Below are 21,799 nucleotides of genomic sequence, written 5' to 3' on the forward strand. Positions count from 1 at the left end.
CTTCCCCTAGTGTATCCAGCTATATAATCATTCAAGTATCATTGCTATTGTTCCCTAAATATTCCAGGTTGTATATTTGCTTCCTGCGCAATCAGAGATTGGACATTCGATATTGATCTACCTACGAATACTCATTTGCCATAAAAGTGCATACTATTTCAAATCATAAATGTAATTAAGTGATCGTTGTACATACCTTTTGCTATGTATTATTATTAAACGCAGACTTTCGACTTGGTACATTTGTGTTGGATCCGTTTCATCAGGTGGGAGTGTTTATCATAATTATTTATACCTAGTACTGGGTGGCCAGAGTCTAAAGTACAAGAGGTAGTGGTAGTAAGTATCATATCTAACAATACAGTCAGGGAATTGTACCCCTCAGTTACAATTGGTCCTTCGAGCCGGATGGTAATCAGTGTAATATTAATATAGTGTTATTAATATTAAAATGGCCTATGATGAACACTCCACGAAACGATCCTCCTAACCAACAACGCCCGCGGCGCAAACGACAGCTCCCTCAGTACCTAGAGGCTTACGCTGTCAGTCAACAACCTAGTCTTCTACCAACAGTAAACGCGGTAAAACTAGAAAGTAAAATTATGTCTAACCCTAACGACCAGGCTACCCCGACCATAGAGGCCCCTATGGGTTCTAACGTAACTGACCCAGCTCACGGTGGGGACCAGGGGGAACCAGACATGACTTTACACCCCGCCAATACCGAAGAAGTAGTCCCCGACGAGTCCCGGGAGGAAGACAACACTACCGAGAGAGAACTCGGCACGGAAGAAGATGAGGAGAGCACCGTGGAGATAGAGCTCCAAGACTCCGCACGGAGTACCCCAAGGGACGGCCCCCCTATACAACCGTCTTCTCCCAGCGAGGCAGAGAGGACACTACAGCAGGCATTCCTCGTCAGCCTGAAGGCCTCTACTGAACGCGATAGACTCCAGGGTGAACGCGATCGATTGCAGATACAGCAACGGAGCGAAGAAGAGCACATACGCCTGGAAATAAGACGCATTCAGATGGAAGAGAATATGGCAAGAGACCGGGCCGACGCCCAGCGCGCCGCCACCGGTGCCCAGAGAGAATCGGATCTCACCAAGCGCGAAGCCGAGCGCGACAGAGCACAAGCGCAACTAATAGAACAGCTGATCAGAAGGACAACACCCCCTCCCTCCACCAGAGGCTCCAGGAACTCGTCTAGACATCACTCCAGGGCGGCATCCCCTAGCCGAGTAAGCGACCCTGAACTTGACCAACAGACGAGGTTTATACCCCCCGCAGACCCCCTTCCCCAACCGGTCCAAGCGAGACCCAGCCACCGGGAAGGAGCAGCATACACTGCGGAGAGGCTAAATCAGAGACTACAAGCCCTGGATGACCTAACGGAAGACGAAGAGGAAGAGGAGGAGAACCACGCCCGACGACAGCACAGTACTCTACCGGACCAGGAGGTCCAGTACAGCCCAGGCTATACCCCCGCGGAGCTGCGCTACAGACCCCCGACGCTATTCACGGGTGAGCACGACGCACGACCCGCACCGAGGAACAGCACCTGGACCAGCGGGCCATGGTACACAGCCGGTACCAGCCCACGCCAAGGAGCAGGAGGAGACTCGCCTAGGAGGCCTCTCCCCCAACGCTCGCCGATGTATCAACAATCCGCGTCATACATTGGCACACCTATGGTACCAGACTTCACCCAGGAGAACCGGGCCCAGTATACGGAGCTCCGCATGTGTCTGGAGACAATGTTGGTGGATGTCATTGATGAACGCCATAAATACGCGATACTACTGAAGCATTTAAAGGTACCCCGCGCGCACAACATAGCGCTCGCCTACGCCACTTCCACGACCCCATACACCGCAGCGCTGGTAGCGTTGGACCAGAGATATGGACGTATATGGGATTACGTGATCCAGGAGATCAGGCACATCGACCGCCTACCCCCAGCAACAGACAATCGAGCACTGGACGACCTGTCCATCAGAGTGCAGTCCCTGGTAGGGATGCTGGGAGCGCAGAGGGAAAAGGGTAGGCATGAACTATACGCCAACTCAAATGTAGAGAGGATCTTGGAGAAGCTACCGCCCGCCCGACAGGAGCGCTTTAGGCGGCAGAGAGACCACCGAGACCCTAATGGCCCCGAACCGAACCTCCTCGATCTAGCCGACTTCCTGGCGAGAGAAGTCAGCAGCTTACGGCTAGATACATTCGGACGGAGCACCCCTGGCTCCAGAGAAGGAACCAGGAGACTAAATGATGGAAGAAGATCGGTGACTGTCATGCACCAATCGGAGTCAGTGCCAAGCAGTAGGAGCCACAGTACCCCCTCAAGAAAGGAGAAGTGGAAGATAGTGTGCCCCTACTGTGAGAAAGAACACTGGCTGTCACAATGTGACTCATCCCCCAAGATGAATGCGGAGGAAGCGAGTCAATGGATAAAGTCCAACAGACGCTGTTTTCGCTGTGCGCGATCACACATGGCAGCCGAATGCCGCTTAAAGAAAAAGTGCAGTCGGTGTGATGGAGCCCATCTGGACATCCACCCGCACCATCAAGCAGCAAAGTAAGCGTCATGTACATCGACCCCGCCAGCAGCAGCGGAGCCAGAGTGCTCTTAAAGGTAGTCCGTGTGACATTGAGCTACCAGAATAAAGTCATGGACACTTACGCCGTCCTTGATGACGGGTCAGAGAAGACCCTTCTGCTCGCGTCCGCTGCGGCCCAGCTAGGGCTGCGGGGGAGCGAAAACCAAATGACAATTCGGACAATAAGAAGAGATTTGAAAACGATAAAGGGCGAGAACGTCTCATTCTCTATCGCAGCAAGCGGCCAGCCCGAGCGACGGTACAGGATTACAGACGCTTTCACCAGCCAAGAAATAGGACTGTCGCGGTACACATACCCCGTAGCCAAGCTGATGGAGAAATATGTACATCTACGCAAGCTACCGATCCCGCTCATAGACGGTGCTACCCCAACACTGTTGATAGGCTCCGACCATGCAGACCTCATTGTCCCGATAGACCGGGTTCATACCGGACCCAGAGGCTGTCCTGCAGCAGTCGAGACCCGCCTAGGATGGACTCTCCAAGGCCCACTCGCCAAATCTCTCAACCGAACCACAGCCACTAGCTGTCTCCACTCCCGAGTCACAGAGGGAGACACCGCACTCCTGCAGCATGTAGAGAGGCTATGGACCTTAGAACAAATGCCCTTTAAGAACGAAAAGAAAGGTCTGAGGTTTGCCTCGTAAACCGTTACCCATGGTGGAGGTAAGAAGATGACATTTACGTTTTTTTTTGTTTGTTTGCACCCCCTCATTATGACTGTTATAATACGGACAAATCACTTGACTTTGAAACCCCAGAGGAAGGGGTATTGATTTGCCAATACAGTCGCGATCGGCTGTTATTTCTTTTCTCCTCAACGTGTATATTTACTGTCTGGCAGCGGTACTTCCTGCAACAACGTGTGACGTCATACGGACGATACCATGACTAAAGGAAGGGAGGGGGGTACAAGGAATGGCACGAATTTAACATGCATCTGTTTTGCACTGATATTTTTCTCTCAAACATTAGAAGGTCACAATGACTGAATGGTAAAAAGTATGTGGAGAGGAGAACTCTCAACAGTATAAGAAAAAAAAGAAAAAAAAAGAAAAAAAAGTCTGCCTAATAAGAAACACCCCTCACCATTCAGTAATATCAGGTGACCAACTCATATTTAACAACATGGGGGGAAGTGAAGAGGGGAGGGGGTGTAAAGAGAAATACAAATAAATAAAAGGAAGTTATTACACTGAAGACAAGAGCTCCAGGGGCCAATATAAGAAAGATTTAATTCTTTTTCAGTTATTTTGTTTTTTCCATTATTGTTTCTCTATGGCCTACTAGGAGTAAGGGGGTAAATGTCGTGGTTCAGAAAACCATGGCTGGGGTGGGTTGATGTATTTCATGTATGTTTTTTATTCTATGTATGTGTATTCTATGTATGTTTTGTGTTCTATGTTTTTTGGTCATGTTTATTAATAAAAGTAATGGCAATATTTTCGAGGCAAATGTATACAGTCATAGATACTCCTCAAAGATTGTACCAACTACCATGTCAGATATAATTATAAATTCGTGGAACATTAAAGGCTTGGGAAATCCTATTAAAAGGAAAAAAATGTTATCCCTTCTAAAAGAAAACAAAGTAGATGTGGCTTTTTTACAAGAAACATATTTGTCAGACACTGAACACGCAAAGTTAAAAAGAGAATGGGTAGGTCAGGTCTATTTCTCATCATATAAAAGTCATAGCAGGGGAACGGCTATTTTGATTAACAAAACAATACCATTTACAGTAGAAAAAACAATTACAGACCCAAACGGACGGTTTGTCTTGGTGTCAGGCTGCATTTGGGGAACATCCATTACTTTTTTGAACATTTATGCCCCCAATGCCGATGAACCCACATTTATGTCTGACATGGTGTTGCTGTTCAATGAAAACTGTAAAGGTTTTGGAGTGATGGCGGGAGATTTTAATCTGACAATGACAGCATTGGATAAGTCTAGTCAAACTAACCATAGCTCCAAATCCTCAAAAGTTCTTCAAGGGTTATGTGCAGAAAGTGGCCTAATTGATGTCTGGCGTGAATTACATCCAGGCATTAAAGACTACAGCTTCTTCTCAAATGTACATAACTCATATAGTAGAATAGACTATGCCTTTATTTACTCAAAATATATATACATGATAAAGGAATGTGAAATTAGCCCAATCATTTTATCAGATCATGCCAGAATATGCATGACTATTCAGTTTAATAGGAACAACTCGTTCACCAAACAATGGAAATTTGATAATTCATTACTCCAAGATGAAGAATTTAAAGTAAAAACGCGAACATGGATTACAAACTACATAAAGGAAAATAATGACCCCCTCATTGACCCTAACATTATCTGGGAGGCTGCAAAAGCCACTTTAAGAGGACTAATAATTTCATATGGTTCATTTAAAAAGCGAGTAAAAAGAGCACAAGCACAAGAACTTGAGAGAGAAGTAATAAGATGTGAAGCACTTCATAAGACAGCGTCTACAGAGGACAATTGGAGACAATTAATTGTGGCCAGGGCCAAATTAAACCTTAATATTTCAAACGAAATTACAACAAAAATGAATTACGTTAGACAAAAGCATTACGAATTTGGCAATAAACCAAGTAAATTACTGGCCCATCAATTAAAGAAAGAACAAACTGAAAGAACTATTAAAGCAATTAATCTCAATGATAATATAACATATCAACCTAAAGAGATTAATCAAGCTTTCTTTGAATTCTACAATACACTTTACAAATCTCAAAGTTCTCATTCACAAGAACAACTGGACCAGTACTTACAAAATAAGAAATTGTCAAAATTGTCTGAATTAGACCAGCAATATCTTAACTCATCATTTACAAAAGAAGAGGTTTTGGCCACAATTAAGTTAATGCCCATAAATAAAAGCCCAGGACCAGATGGTTTTTCTGCTGAATTTTATAAAGAATTTTGGACTGAACTTCATCCCATTTTTATGGCAATGATGTATAATTTCTGTCACAATAGAATACTCCCTCAATCAATGAACCTAGCACATATCACAGTATTGCACAAAAGTGGCAAAGATCCTTTAAATTGTTCATCATATAGACCTATTAGTCTTTTAGATCACGATTACAAGATTATAACCAAATTATTAGCAAAAAGACTAGAAGATATTTTGCCTAAATTGATTAATCCAGACCAATCGGGTTTCATAAAAGGGAGATATTCTGCTGACAATATAAGGAGACTTTTAAATGTAATAAACCATTTGGACACCAGTCGGAGCCCTTCTCTGCTCCTATCACTGGACGCAGAGAAGGCCTTCGATAGGGTTGAATGGAACTTTCTTTTTTCTATACTTGACAAGCTTAATATGGGACCAAACTTTATCGCTTGGATTAAAGCAATCTATAAAAATCCTAAAGCAGCTGTCATTACCAATGGAGCTTCCTCTGATTTTTTTACACTAACGAGAGGGACAAGACAAGGATGCCCACTGTCGAGTTCACTCTTCGCGATGGTGATTGAATTGCTGGCGTCATGTGTACGAGACAATATTCACATTAAAGGACTGAAAATGAATAAGGAGGAACATAAAATATCCTTATACGCAGATGACATTATTTTATACATAAAAGACCCAGAACAGTCCTTATCACACTTATATAACGAAATAGAACAATTTGGAAAATACTCTGGATATAAGTTAAACTTTAATAAATCAAATGCTTGTCTCCTGCATATGACCCCAACCGAAACGATGTATAAAACATATCCCTTTAATTGGTCTCCAGAAGGGTTTAAATATTTGGGAATAAACATTACACCGCAACTAGATAACTTGTACAGGGAAAACTATTGTCCTCTTATAGAAAAGATAAAAACTGATCTGTGTAAATGGTCCACGCTCCCATTATCTCTGCTGGGAAGAATAAATGTAATAAGAATGAACGTCCTTCCAAGACTAAATTTCCTTTTTCAAATGTTACCATGTTACTTATCTACAGAATTTTTCAAATCTATGAATAGACCCATCTCAAAATTTATTTGGTGCAACAAAATGCCTAGGATAAAGTTATTGACACTTATGAAACCAGAATCCATGGGAGGTCTCGGTCTCCCCAACCTCCAACATTATTTTTGGTCAGCCCAATTAAGAAATGTACTGTCATGGTCGTTGGGAAGACGGGACTCACAGTGGTTTCAGTTAGAAGCTAAATTTGTTGACCCGTTACCATTGGACTCTCTCATATTTATAAAACAATTTAAAAAGATAAGAAACATAGGTAATTGCTTCACTGTTTTTAACACACTATGTGCTTGGAAGGACTGCTCAAAAAAACTGGGTATCACCAATTGTACCTCCATATACTCTCCTATCTATCACAATCCTGATCTAGATAAACATCTAAGATCAATTAATATACTCAAATGGGCTCAGTTGGGGATAAGTCAATTCAAAGACCTGTTTCATACAAATATGCAGTTAAAATCATTTATGGATTTAAGAACAGAATATGCCATCCCAAATACTGATTTCTTTAAATATTTACAAATGAGAAACATTATACACATACTGAGAAGAGAAAATAAACTAAGACTAGAATTACATGAAATAGAAGAAATACTAATGTCATCGACCACAATTAAAGGTAAAATTTGTGAATTTTATGACATCTTCTCCAAAGAATGTCACTCATCTTTTTTGCCTTTGTTGAGGATCTGGGAGACAGACCTAACCATGAAATTTGTAGAAAATACATGGCTAAATATTTGTGATAGAATACACTTTCCATTTACAAGTAACAAAATCAAAGAAGCAAATTTTAAATTTATCCATAAATTGTATTTAACTCCAATAAAAATGCATAAAATGTCTAGAGATAATTCAATAAACTGTCCTAGATGTAAAACTAACGAAGGAACATTTCTACACATGTTTTGGCACTGTGATAAACTAAAACGATTCTGGAATTGTATTCATTTATTTACAAAATCTGTATTAGAAACGGAATTTGACTTGTCCCCATGTGCCTATTTACTTAATGAATTACCAGAGATCCAGATGGATCCAAGAAAATATAGACTGCTGATTGTTATAACATACTTTGCCAAGAAATGTATTCTCCTGTTTTGGAAAAATGACTCTTCGCCCACTTTTGAGATGTTTCAAGATCAGATATCCCAGCTTCTTCCATTGGAGAGATTGACCTTGGAGGAGCGCGGCCGGGGGTGGATGTTCCGGGACCTTTGGTCTCCGCTGTTTTCTCGATTGAGCAGAGGGGCTGTTGATTGATACGGCTAGTGGCGGTATGTGAATATATCCGCATGCTGTCGCTGGCCGTGTCGATTGGTGGTTTTGCTGTTTGGTTGGGGGAGGGGTGGAGGCCGGGGGTCTTGGGATGTCTATCCCCGGTTGTGTATTTTTCGGAGGTGGGTTTCCCTAGTGGAAGAAGTTGTACAACAGACGCGTAAGAGGCCTGTCTGTTGTATAACAATGATGTTGTTGTTGTCATTGTTGTTATTATTTATTATTGTTTATTTAAAAATACGTATGAGAAAAAATGAACAGTGTAAACAATATCATTAACTCTGAATATAAAAATATGAGAAAAGCAAACAAGACGCGGTCTCGGACTGGTGGGGGCCCCTGATTCGAGGTCTTGGTGAATCGGAGTGTTAAAGAGGCATGATGCTCTGGCTCGCTGGGGCGCCGGATTTGGGGTCCTCACGGGGTAGGGACCTTGGTTGTCGATACTGGAGATGACGGGTGCTCAAGTAATCTCGCCTTATGGTACATACATGTGGGTATATGCATGTATATATGTATATATATGTATGTGTGTATGTATATGTATATATATATATATTCTTATTAATTTATATATTTAATTTATACATGACTATTTTATTTTTCATTATTCTGATTTAACTGATGGTTTTGTCATTGTCATTATTATTATTATTATTATTATTATTATTATTATTATTATTATTATTATTATTATTACTGTTATTGTCCTGTGATGTCTTGTTTATTAGTATTGTTATTGTATTGTATTGTCTTGTTTCATGTTGAAAAGGGAAAATAAAGAAAAACTATTTGAAAAAAAAAAAAAAAAGAACGAAAAGAAAGACATTCGCTCTAAAGACGACATCTACGCCATTAACCTCCTCGAGACGGGAACAAAGAGAGTCCCAGTCAGCGGCGTGTTGAGATACGCCACGCCACTCCTGCGGCGGGAAGGGATGCCTACCTTTCACGCAAAGAAAGACGCCACAGAGCGGTACCTACTAAACACAGAGCGGCGCTTAGCCAAGGACCCCGCCCAAGAAAGTGTATACCGCGCTGAGATTGAGAAGCTCATCACAGCGGGACACGTCACAAAGATTGACATTAAAGAGGCCGACCAGACGACTGAATCGTGGTACGTGCCCCACCACAAGGTTCATCACAACGGCAAAGACCGCATCGTGTTTAACTGCAGCTACCAGATCGGATCCCAAAATCTGAATAAAGAGCTATTGCCCGGTCCTACACTCGGCCCCTCCCTACTAGGCGTACTACTCCGCTTCCGCCAGGACAAGGTGGCTATCAGCGGGGATATCAAAGGGATGTTCCTGCAGGTGAGATTAGTAGAGGAGGACAAGCCCCTGTTGCGGTTCCTATGGAGAGAGAGGCCAGGAGATGAGCACCCAGCCATCTACCAATGGGAAGTCCTCCCTTTCGGAACTACATGCAGCCCATGCTGTGCTACATTTGCACTACAGAGACATGTCGCAGAGGACCCAGCAGCGGACGAAGAGGTCCGACACAGTGTGAAGAACAGCTTCTACGTAGATAACTGTCTACAAAGCGTTTCGACCCAGGAAGAAGCCGAGGCTCTCCTACATAAACTCTGCGCCTCTCTGATCAAAGGCGGCTTTGATCTCAGGCAGTGGGCCAGCAGCGATCCGCACGTACTGCGCAGCCTCTCCTCCGAGGACAAGGCAGCGAGCAGCGAGACCTGGATGGCCACAATCCCAGGAGAAGCCCAAGAGATGACACTAGGACTAGTGTGGCGCTTCAAAACAGATTCGCTCCACTATAGACACAAACCCCTGACCACGGAGCAGGGAAGGTCGACGGCAATACCGACCACCAGACGGAGTGTGTACAGAACACTCGCCCGACAATATGACCCGTTAGGATGTATACTACCGTACACCACCAGGGCAAAGATGATTGTACGAGCATTGTGGGACAAGGACCAGGGCTGGGACGACCCCATTCCCGCACACCTTGCATCCACCTGGAGAGAGTGGGAGATGGAACTCCACTCACTCCCAGGCGTTAATATACGCCGAAGCTACTTCCCACCCACGGTGAGGCCAGAGACATGTAAAATGGATTTACACGTCTTCAGTGACGCCTCCGAGGTCGCCTACGGATCAGTAGCCTACTTGCGGGCCCAAGAAGAGGGGGGAGAGATCTACACAGCATTCATCCTCGCCCGCTCGAGAATAGCCCCACGCAAGCAACAGTCTATCCCACGTCTAGAGCTCTGCGCAGCCCTCGCAGGAGCGCATCTAGCCACGCTCATCCAACGTGAGCTCACCATTCCGGTGCATAGAACAATCCTGTGGTCAGATTCCACGACAGTACTCGCCTGGATCAAATCGGATTCATGCAAATACAAAGTCTTCGTGGGAGTCAGAGTCACTGAGATTCAAGAGTTAACCGGAGAGTTAACCAGAGAAGCAAACTGGCGCTATGTTGATACAAAACACAACCCAGCTGACGTCATCACCCGGGGAATGTCCCTAGATGACTTAACCCCTGTCATAACATCTACAGTGACGGACCAGCATTCCTCAAGCTCCCGGAAGGAGATTGGCCCACGCCCACCCCGAGGGAAGCAAGTGACGAGGAGGCTGAGAATAAGAAACCCATGTTCGGTGGATTGAGCACTATTGTCTCCGCAGACCCCAACATAGACGATTGCATTACCATAGAGAGTGCGCAGCAACGGACATTCCTGCGGCACCACCCAGAGATTAAGTCCCCCGCTGATATGTCAGCAGCTGACTACGAGGAAGCAGAACTGCTTCTACTGCAACGAGCCCAGAGAGACTCGTTCCCCGATGAACTAGACTGTCTACAGGGAGGAAAGCCCGCCCCATCAGACAGCAGATTGATCCACCTGGCCCCCGAGAGTGACACACATACCCTCATCAGAGTGGGTGGTCGCCTGCGGAGAGCCCCCAATTTACCGGATGACATTAAGTACCCGATCGTATTGAACAGCCGACACAAGGTCACAGAGCTGATTATAAAGAAATACGACGAGGATGTACACCACGCAGGAGCAGAGAGAGTCTTCGCGGAAATCAGACGTCGTTACTGGATACTTCAAGGAAGAGAGGCGGTGCGACGCTTCCAGCGAACCTGTCTAGACTGCCGAAAGTGGCGCGCGCAGCCCAGCATACCACGGATGGCTGACCTACCTCCATGTCGCCTCCGACTCGGCGACAAGCCATTCCACTCAACAGGCATGGACTGTTTTGGCCCGCTGCACATAAAGAAAGGAAGAGGCACCGAGAAGCGGTGGGGTATTGTATTCAAATGCATGACCACCAGAGCGATACATATCGAGCTCCTTCCGACCATGAGCGCAGACTCATTCCTTATGGCCTTCCGAAGATTCACATCACGGAAAGGAAAACCGTCTACATTATTGTCCGATCACGGGACAAACTTCAAAGGCGGAGAAAGAGAGCTGAGGGAGAGCTTCCAAGCTATGGGCCCAGAACTTAAGACCCACCTCGCTCCAGCCCAGATTGACTTCCAATTCAACCCCCCAAACGCACCCCACTTCGGTGGAACTTGGGAACGAGAAGTACGTTCTATAAAGACAGCCCTGTACGCAGTACTTGGGGCCCAGACTGTGGCGGAAGAAGTCCTAATGACAGTCCTCACGGAGATTGAGGGAGTATTGAACTCAAAGCCCCTCGGTTACGTCTCCAGTGATGTAGCAGATGTCGACCCAGTCACCCCCAACACCCTCCTGATGGGGCGGCTAGATCCCGCGTTACCCCAGACAATGTACCGGCCTGAAGAAGCGAACGGCCGACGAATGTGGAGGTACAGCCAAGTATTAGCCGACAAGTTTTGGAGCAGTTTCCTACTGCACTACCTACCGTCTCTACAGACCCGCCAGAAGTGGGTAAAAGAGAGAGACAATTTGACGGAAGGAACAGTCGTCATGATTATTGACCAGTCACTACCCAGAGCTATGTGGCCGGCTGGCCGCGTAAGCAAAGTGATCACCGGTGCCGATGGCAAGGTCCGAGCAGCTGAAGTACTCGTCCAGGGGCGCATTTACACCCGTCCTGTGGCGAGGCTCATAGAACTGCCCCGACTCCCAGACACAATCGATGATGACCATGACCCTATGACTTTGTGAGTTGACTGACCCTTACAGCGAACCCTTGAGTGGTAGACAGTGCGGTTAATCTGTCTCTGCTTAACTAATTGGGTTGGGACCAATTAGGGGGCGGCTGTTCTGAAGGATCAGATTAAACCGAATATATATATTTATTTATATATATATATTTAATTGTATTTGTATATCCCCTGATATCCCTTGTATATTCCTTGTACAATATGCATTGAATATCCCTTCTAGTCTACTGAACATCCCATAATAGTCTCCATTCTACCATTGGACGAGACCTTGGTGCCAGGTCGCCATACCCCTCAGACCAGGTTCAATCGTACCGCTCAACATGTATGGACAAGTCCTAGTTCCGCGTAGGAATATGTCTACCGCACCACTAATGGTACTATTTGTTCATAGTGCGTATATATACTGCGCTATTAAAGTAGAGCTTTCTTTTAGTCCAGTTCCTTACCCTCCAACAGAGTGACAGACGCAAAAGCCTCCCCGCGAACCACGTGTGGGCAGTAAGGCCAATTCGGCCCAGTATCGGCATTGAGACATCGTGTATATTAATATTTTAATAGTCATATTTGGCACTATATCGTCGAGTTGGACGTATTCTATTAAGCTAATAATAGTCTATTCATATGTAGTGCCTCGTGCGGTAAGAGTTCTATAGTAATCAGCACCCCCATCGTTTCGGGCATCAGCTGGACGCTTATCCAGGGTGGTTGACCCCACGTGAAGCTGCACCCGAGGAGCTCCAGGCCAAAGAGCGAGTGGACCTGTATATTGGATTATTCTACCGACGACGGCTAGCCTTCCCCGGCTTGGATTATGCTTTGAGTACTTTGATTATTCTATGGATAAAGGCCAACACTGCGGTGTGTTGGAAATACCCCCCCCGGAGAGGACGACAGGTGAGAAGACGCTCTACACGACGAGGTCGCCTCACGTCTCTCCATCGTGGACCGGAGGACGCCGGCCACAGAGAGTCCAACTGCTTTCATCTGTGGATCGAGGATCGCTGGGCACCGGGTCGCACGACTGTGGGCTCTCCCAGGATACCCTCGGCCAGACGGGATACAGCCAGACTCTACCCCCCCCCTCCAGCTGTCCTACAAGCAGTCGGAACCTTCCCCTAGTGTATCCAGCTATATAATCATTCAAGTATCATTGCTATTGTTCCCTAAATATTCCAGGTTGTATATTTGCTTCCTGCGCAATCAGAGATTGGACATTCGATATTGATCTACCTACGAATACTCATTTGCCATAAAAGTGCATACTATTTCAAATCATAAATGTAATTAAGTGATCGTTGTACATACCTTTTGCTATGTATTATTATTAAACGCAGACTTTCGACTTGGTACATTTGTGTTGGATCCGTTTCATCAGGTGGGAGTGTTTATCATAATTATTTATACCTAGTACTGGGTGGCCAGAGTCTAAAGTACAAGAGGTAGTGGTAGTAAGTATCATATCTAACAATACAGTCAGGGAATTGTACCCCTCAGTTACAGTTACCATCAGGGACGTTACAGACTGCATGTAGACTGTTACCATCAGCTACTCTCTTGTTTGCCAACGGGAAGTTACAGACCTGTTGACCTGGACTGACTTTTGACATCAAAGTACGCTGGCATGGTTTGTTTCTTAAAAATACACAAATACAGGCCTGTTGTCGCTATTGCAACGACCAGGACTCGTACCCCACCTGCGAACACTGGATTTGAACCCCAGGCCCTGGTTCTAACCCTGTGTCCTGTGTGTGTCCTCTAGTTACCAGAGATTCACACCAACAGCTGCGACAACATCTCTCAGTTCTCAGTGGACAGCATCACTAGCCTGGAGAGCAAGGAACCCATCTTCATCGCTGCTGGAGACATCAGGTCTACACACGCACACACAGTACACACAAAGCACACACACAAAGTACACACAAGCACACACACAGTACACACACACACAGTACACACAAGCACACAAGCACACACACAAAGTACACACAAGCACACACACAGTACACACAAGGACACACACACACACACACACACACACACAACAGTACACACAAGGACACTCGCACACACACAGTACACACAGACACACACGCACAGTACACACAGACACACACAGTTATTAGGATATTCTGATGCATTCCCAGGTGCATGTTGTGGTTCTAATCTAACAGTAGAGCTGTGGTAAGTGTAGCTCTTATCATGGTGTGTAACAATGTGTATATCTTCTACAACGCGGTAGGCGGAGGCTCTCTGAGCAGCTGGCTCACACCCCCACCACCTTCAGGAGGGACCCTGAGGACCCGTCAGCTGTGGCCCTCAAAGAACCCTGGCATGAGAAGGTCCAGTGAGTAACTAACCCTCACAGAACAGGCTCTGGACTACAGTCCTAAAGCAGGAGAAGTCAATGATTAAATGAAGAAGTTTGATTTTCAGTTGCTCAGACTACTTTTTTTTTGTGGTGTGAATTTGGTCTTTTTATTCCATCCCCTTCCCCTCTAGGCGAATCAGGGAAGGTTCCCCCTACGGTCACCTGCCTTACTGGAGACTGTTGTCGGTGATAGTGAAGTGTGGAGATGACCTCCGGCAGGAGCTTCTGGCCTTCCAAGTCCTCAAGCAGCTCCAGGTAACATCACAGCTCCCCGGGGAGAGCTAGGGCCTGGTCCTTTATTAGACAGACAGACAGACACAGACAGACAGACAGACAGACAGACAGACAAGACAGACAAGACAGACAGACAGACAGACAGACAGACAGACAGACAGACAGACAGACAGACAGACAGACAGACAGACAGACAGACAGTTCATATTCCTCCAGCTCAAAGAAATCAACATAAATGGAGGACATATTACTAAAAAGTACTTCGCTTACATCCTCATGATGTAAAACAAAAACAAATTACCTCATTTTCTATTTCACCTAGCTCACACACAGATGGATGGATGGATGGATGGATGGCAGGGCTTGACATTAAGGCTTGTCCGATTGTCCGGGACAAGTAAAAAAAAAAATTCGGACAAGTATAATAAAGTTTAACTTGTCCGAATGGACAAGTGCATTTTTGGGGGGGGGGAATCACCCAAACTAAATAGTAACGTTATTCCATCTGAAGTGCCTGTCTCGCAGTGTCGCAATCTCCGTACCTGCATGTCAATATTATGACTGCAGTGATTGGTAGAAATATTTGACCCGCGGGAAATTGCTGCGAACACGAGCGCGGCTGGTGTGTGTGCGCTGTCCCGCTCGCGCCTCATCTCTCCGCGATATCCAGTCAGTGAGTGATGAGTTCAAGATGTCCTGGCTGCAGGCGCCAAAAGCGAACCAAGCCCCAGGAAAGCGACCTAGGCGAGATCCTGAAAAATCGGCTGCCTCCAAATTAGATTATGAACCAAAACGCAAAAGAAACTTCCTTCCATCATGGACCGAAAAGTTTCCTTGGCTCCGGTACACCGAAGAAGCAGGAGAAGAGTATATGATGTACTGCTCAACCTGCCGTAGTTTGCCCGACATTGCAGACACGTAAGTGAAAACATTTATTTTTTGCTAACGTTAGATAATTTACTATTTACCTGATGTGTGAAGATGATGAGATTCGAAATAAACTGAACTGTGTAGTCTAGCTAGTTATCCTGACTGACGTTCACAGTTGACAAACGTTGCTAACTTAAATGCTATATAATGTTATCTAGCTAACGTAAACTATTTAATGTGTTCATAATGATATTATTGATGTCGACGTTATTATTAGGTCGGTTGTTGTGTTATTGGAGTGGACAGAGGAAGGAGTGGTTATGTTGATGATCAGATATCGAGTCTTCCGTGATTTGATTTTACTATAGTGTAAAACGTATAGGCAGACTATTCCTAACGTTCTCACAAGCTAACGGTCACGACTCGAGACATTAATAACTGTGCTAGAGCAAGCTGCTGCTATGTAAAAATGGTTATCGTTGTGTGTAAAACATTAGATCATCAATCCGACTGACGCTGGAAATTATTGACCGTTTGTGTAGCAATGAAATTCAGATAATAATGACTGTAACGGATCCCCGTATATATATATATATTTTTTTTTATCCACTTTTTCTCCCATTTTCTATATTTTCTCCCATCCCAATTTCGTATCATCCAATTCAACCCTCCCCTGTCACAAACGCTGTTTCTTGCCTCCCACAAGCCGGCTGCAATGTGGACTAAGTCATACATAGCACAAGTCCCCTCCGGTACTTGAGGTAACAGCAGTCGCATCTTTTCACCTGCGCAGCTCGATCTCTCAGTGGCGAGGAGTAACGCGTGGGAGGCTCACGCTGCCCCCGACACTTCCTGATTCTACTGCGCAGGCGCACCAACCGACCTGTAGGAGTCGCTGTCCACAACGCCCGATCCCCACCCATCAGTTTCCCACCCCCTAATACGGCCAATGTGTATTAGTATGAACGACCAGCTAAACTGAAAGCAATGTGGAGCGCTGGGCTCGAACAGGCAAGCCCAGCGTCTCCGTCATTCGTGGCGAGCGCCTTGCCCACTACGCCACGTAGCCGCCCAACGGATCCCCTTATATTGAAGTGGCTTACAACTTACTGCTGGTAAAATCACTGTTTAATTCATCTTTTTACATAGTATTTATTAGTACTCTAGTTGAGGGGGGATGAAATAAAAACTGTCAATATCATCCCCCCTTCTAAAACGGCCATCCCTTCCGTCAAAGTATCAGAATGTTTATAGAAATTCCCGCGGGCCATCCTCTCCTCAGTCACGAGAGCACTTGTAAATATACAGCGCGTCTCGAGCCACTGTCGGTCGCTTGATTGACAGTGGCACAGTGGCACGAGACTACTGCACAAGACCCGCGATAATATCAGAATGTTTCATAAAAATTCCCGCGGTACTGGCCATACTGTCAGTGCGCGTCTTGTGACAGCTGTCGGCTTAGCACAGCCAGTTACGGTCATCAATATCGTAATGGCCAAACGACCAGGAGGACAGCGCGATCTAAGGGACATGTTTAAAAAGGCAAAATATAATATAACAGGTACGTCAAGTGCACGATCATTACTTTAGTTATCAAAGGTGGAATCTCTAGACATAAGCAATGAATGAGTTTAAAGCTAAGCTACGTTTTTCTCTCTTGTTAGAATAGGGATCACTTCATCAGTTAGATTTGATTTGATCTTTATTTATCTCAAACATTTTCAGCATAAACACACATTGTAATAACAAAAAAAACTAAAACGAAATAAAATACAATTAAATATATCTTATGGAAGCAATAATCAACATTATTATTCCTAAACATTAATTGACATAGATCTCTATAAAACCATCCAACACATTGAAACTAGTAACATCACAAATATTAAGCAGGTAATTACTCAAAAAAGAATAAACCTTTCATGGGGTTATTTACAATGACATCTTACTTGAGTTGGCTTGAGTCACACACACAATTCAATTGTAAACAAAACCCTTGAGTTTAGGATTTCCATTTTGACTTACACAAACACCTTTATCCTTGTCCAGGGGATTAATCAGAATCAGAAAGGTCTTTATTGCCAAGTATACTTTTCACATACAAGGAATTTGCTTGGGACGTTACTTACTTTACTGGAGTAAAGTAAAATTAAATATGGGTTAAGTTAAGCACAATAGAATGGTATTATTTATGAAATAAAATATAGGCCAGGGCTGTACGACTGTATAAGAGGTTGAATAAAATTATGTGGGATATAAACAAAATTAAATATAGCTCAATAGATAGATATAGTACAATTATAAGTATAATATAGGAATAGGCCAGGGCTGTGCAACTGGGCAGATGTGGTCAATTATATACACTATTTAGAATGAATTAACAATACAGTGGGCAAGTATATTATAGTCCAGTAGGGTGTGTTCAATTATGTTAATTCATTCCATTTTTCAAATCCAGGTCCTTGTCCTTGTTTAAAGGAACTTGGTCATTAATTTCCGATATGATACCTTGTCAACTCATGCTCTAAGTAAGCGACACCAGCTTACTGAAGCTGCAGACAGAGCCAGACAGAGGGGACCTGATGCCCCACTGCCACCTGTCCTCGCAGGGCTCCACAGGATGGAGGAGACAATGTTGGTTAAAATGACCAACATAATGCATGCTGCTTATTATGTAGCCAGAACAGAACAGCCCTTCACCCACTTCACAACCCTACATGGGTTAATAAACAGGACGGGAGGACAACTTCCCAACTGCTATGCGTCCAACATCATACCGCTTGTGATATATATGATATTCACAAAATCTTTATTTATAGGCAGTCAAAAAGAACAAGCAAAGATGCATTATTTCAGTGTTTTTCGTCTTGCTTTGATTCTGACTTTCCAAAACAACACCATAACAATTTGTATTGCTGTCTCTCTCCCCCCTCCCCCCCAGGTTTGTTGTTATTATTTATGAAATGGAGCTGGATAAACTACTGCAGAAGCTGAAATTGGCTAAATACTTCTCAGTTATGATTGATGGAGCCACCGATACAGCCACCCTATAGAGAACGAGTTGGTGTACGTTCGATACATGGACACGGAGGGTCCCATCAATTCATATTTGAAAATTGAGGACGTTAAGCATGCAAATGCAGCTGGTGTGCTGGAAGCTGTTTATGCAGGTGAGAAATGTTTTTTTATCAAATAATTTGTACTGTACTGTAGCATATAAGTTCATTATTGCTTCTGTATTGGGAGTTATTGCTTCTGTGTTATCTATGCTGATGTCTTTTCTTTTGTTCAGCTTTTAGTGTGGCTGGCTTGGTGGATTGGAGGGAGCGTCTGGTGGGCTTTGGGAGTGATGGTGCAGCAGTCAATGTTGGATGCAGGACTGGTGTTGCTACTCGCCTCAAAGAGCAAGTCCCGCATCTCATACCCATCTATTGCATTGCTCATCGTCTGGAGTTGGGCGTGGTCAGTGCAATCAAAGAAAACCCCAAGATGCAACAGCTTCAGGCGACCCTATGCAGCATCTATGAGCAGTACCATTATGCTCCAAAAGCACTTTGTGAGCTCCGGATGATTGCAGAGGCCATGGAGGAGAAGGTACTGAAGCCCACCACGCTACATGGGGCCCGCTGGGTGCCCTCTGTTCACCGTGCAGCCAAGGTAGATGCAGTGGTTACATGTGCAGTATTGTGGCATATTTAATATTATAGATTTTATTTATTTAATTGTTTTCACAAACCGTGTTGTCTGTATAACTTTAAAACAATATATATATATTTTTTTAACCATTTCAGGTATTGTGTGATAGCTTTCCTGTGACCCTGGCACACTTTGATGACATGGTAAGCCTCGAACGTCCTCCACGCTTGAGCCCTCTCCTCCACGCTTGAGCCACAGAGGGCAGCAGTGATAGGTATGACACCTTTTAAATATTAAAAAATAAATATATATATATATAGTCTCTGGTGTATTAAAAGGTGTCAAAGTCAGTGTAGTGATTGTGCATTTATTCTCATACAGATGCAGTCATCAGTCACTTGGATGAGCGTCTGAAGGACTTGCATCAAGACAGCATAGTAGCTAAGTTCAGGGCACTAGATCCCTCTTGCTGGCCCAAGTATGACCACACTGATGCTGTGGCAACTGGCAAGAGAGACCTTCACTCAGCATGGTCAGGAAGAAATGAAGAGCCTATCTGGATTTTACAAGGAGCTCTTGGTCAAGGCAGGGATTACACCAGAGGAGGTTATAGCCGAGTATGCCCAGTATAAGAGCTTCGCTCTCAGGCGGTCAGCTGTTCCAATGAGGGACATTTTTCTCAGTGTCCTGCAATCAGGTGTGTGTCAGTATAATGTTAAGTGTGTATTTTAAAAGTTACAAAAAAAAGCAGAAAGTAGAATTTCTTGAAGGAAATTAATTCATATATTTTTGTTTCATTGTATTCCCAGAGGAGAGGAGAGCCATGTTCCGCTGCTTATGTCATCTGATGGAGATCTATATGGTTCTCCCGGTCTCCACTGCAGTGTGCGAATGTGGCTTCTCTACAATGAAGCGAGTCAAGACCGACTGGAGGTCAAGCCTTACCACCGCTCAACTCCAGAGGCTCATGTTCATCTCCATCCAAGGTCCCGCTCTGGAAGACTTTGATGCAGCCTCAGCTGCCCAGCGATGGTGGACATCAAGCCTGCGCAGGCGTAGACCAGGGTTTAACCCCTGGTCGTCAAGACAGAGGGGAGATGAGGAGGATGAGCTGGTGTTGATGGGGAGTGAAGATGAGCTGGAGGAGTGATCAATCAGTATTATGGCACAAGACTTATTTTTCATTTAGTTTCGTAAACTCATTTGGAGGCAGCCAAAATGTGCCGCCTTTCAATTATTCTGAATGAATGGCAGCGGACGACCATTTTGGAATTATTGCGGTACACACATTACAAAATACACAGATTTTCCATGGGATTTTTATAAACTTTGGACCTGTATGATTAAGTTTTCAGGCTATGGAACCGTTATGTTTTCCAGCTCCTACCTCTCAGAACACAAAAGTAAGGAGCAACTATTTTATTTCAGTGTGTTCAAACCTGTTTCTCTTTTACATTAGCACTCAAAGTGATATTTTCTTTTAATTTTTCTTTTTAGATTTTTTTTTTGGCGTTTTATCGCTTTATTGCTACTGGGCAGTCCAGTAGAGAGAGACAGATGAGGAATGGGAGACAGAGTGGGGGGAAGACATTCGGCAAATAACGACGGGTTCGGGAGTCGAACCCGGGTCGGCCGTGTCGCGGCTGAGCACGCTATGTGGTTCGCCACTGGGGCGCCCACAAAGTGATATTTTTAAACATGAATGTTTAACATGATTACATAGCATGATATTTTTTATTAGCACCCAAAGTGATTTATCTTTTTTGTGTAAGAAACTTCAGAATGTTACCTTTCAAAAGAGACCATCTTATGCATGTGCTATAAGTATAAAGTATTATAAATACCTGTAGCTAATTACTTTAGGTATGCAATCGAATGGTGTTTTATGCCAGACTGTTTGTTATAAAATGTGCCTGACTAAGTTATTAAATCATATTAATTGTCCAAATCTCTTGTCGGTTTTATGAATTTTTTAATAGGCTTTTATTTTCACAAGTAAATTTCGGACAAGTGGGTTTAGCCTTCGGACAAGTAAAATGGCTCAAAAAGTTAATGTCAAGCCCTGGATGGATAGATACTGTAGATGGATAGATACTGTAGATATATACTGTAGATACTAGATATATACTGTAGATAGATAGATACTGTAGATGGATAGATACTGTAGATATATACTGTAGATAGATAGATACTGTAGATATATACTGTAGATAGATACTGTAAATAGATAGATAGATAGATACTGTAGATAGATAGTTCTATTTGTCCTCAGGAGGAAGTTATTTTCCACAGTAGATTTGTCGATAAACACAACAAGTATGACATGCAGAATTATACAAAACACAGGATTTACAGGAACACTTAATTACAGGGGTCACAGAGCAGAGACAAATACATGGATTGTCTTTATACCACAGACTGGATTTCACATAATTTAAGAGGTTACTTATTTAAAGCTTGTATGGCTGTGGGAAAGTCAAAGTCTATACCTGCGGCCAGAAGGAAGGGGGGTAACGTGCTGGTAGAGCGGTGGTCTGGGACATGTATGACCAGTAGGGCTGACCTTCGAATTTTTTTTGGAATTCAAAGCTTCGGGGCCGAGATTCGATTTTAATTCGAAGCTTCGAGATTAAAAAAAATAAT

At 44.2% G+C, this 21,799-nt stretch overlaps 1 protein-coding gene across 2 annotated transcripts in view; it reads left to right on the top strand.

Moving 5' to 3' along the window:
• Window positions 1–21,799, top strand: part of pi4kb (phosphatidylinositol 4-kinase, catalytic, beta) — a gene marked incomplete at its 3' end in the record, with an annotated part of 60,967 nt that overhangs the window by 24,028 nt on the left and 15,140 nt on the right. For both annotated transcript variants that reach the window (XM_084336511.1, XM_084336512.1), the window contains 3 exons: window positions 13,808–13,917; window positions 14,288–14,392; window positions 14,548–14,671. In XM_084336511.1, the coding sequence (XP_084192637.1) occupies window positions 13,808–13,917; window positions 14,288–14,392; window positions 14,548–14,671 (339 nt within the window). The remainder of the gene's footprint in view (window positions 1–13,807; window positions 13,918–14,287; window positions 14,393–14,547; window positions 14,672–21,799) is intronic.

The sequence above is a fragment of the Notolepis coatsorum genome (genome assembly GCF_963971535.1).
Source record: "Notolepis coatsorum genome assembly, chromosome: 19".
NCBI classification, from domain to species: Eukaryota; Metazoa; Chordata; class Actinopteri; order Aulopiformes; family Paralepididae; genus Notolepis; species Notolepis coatsorum.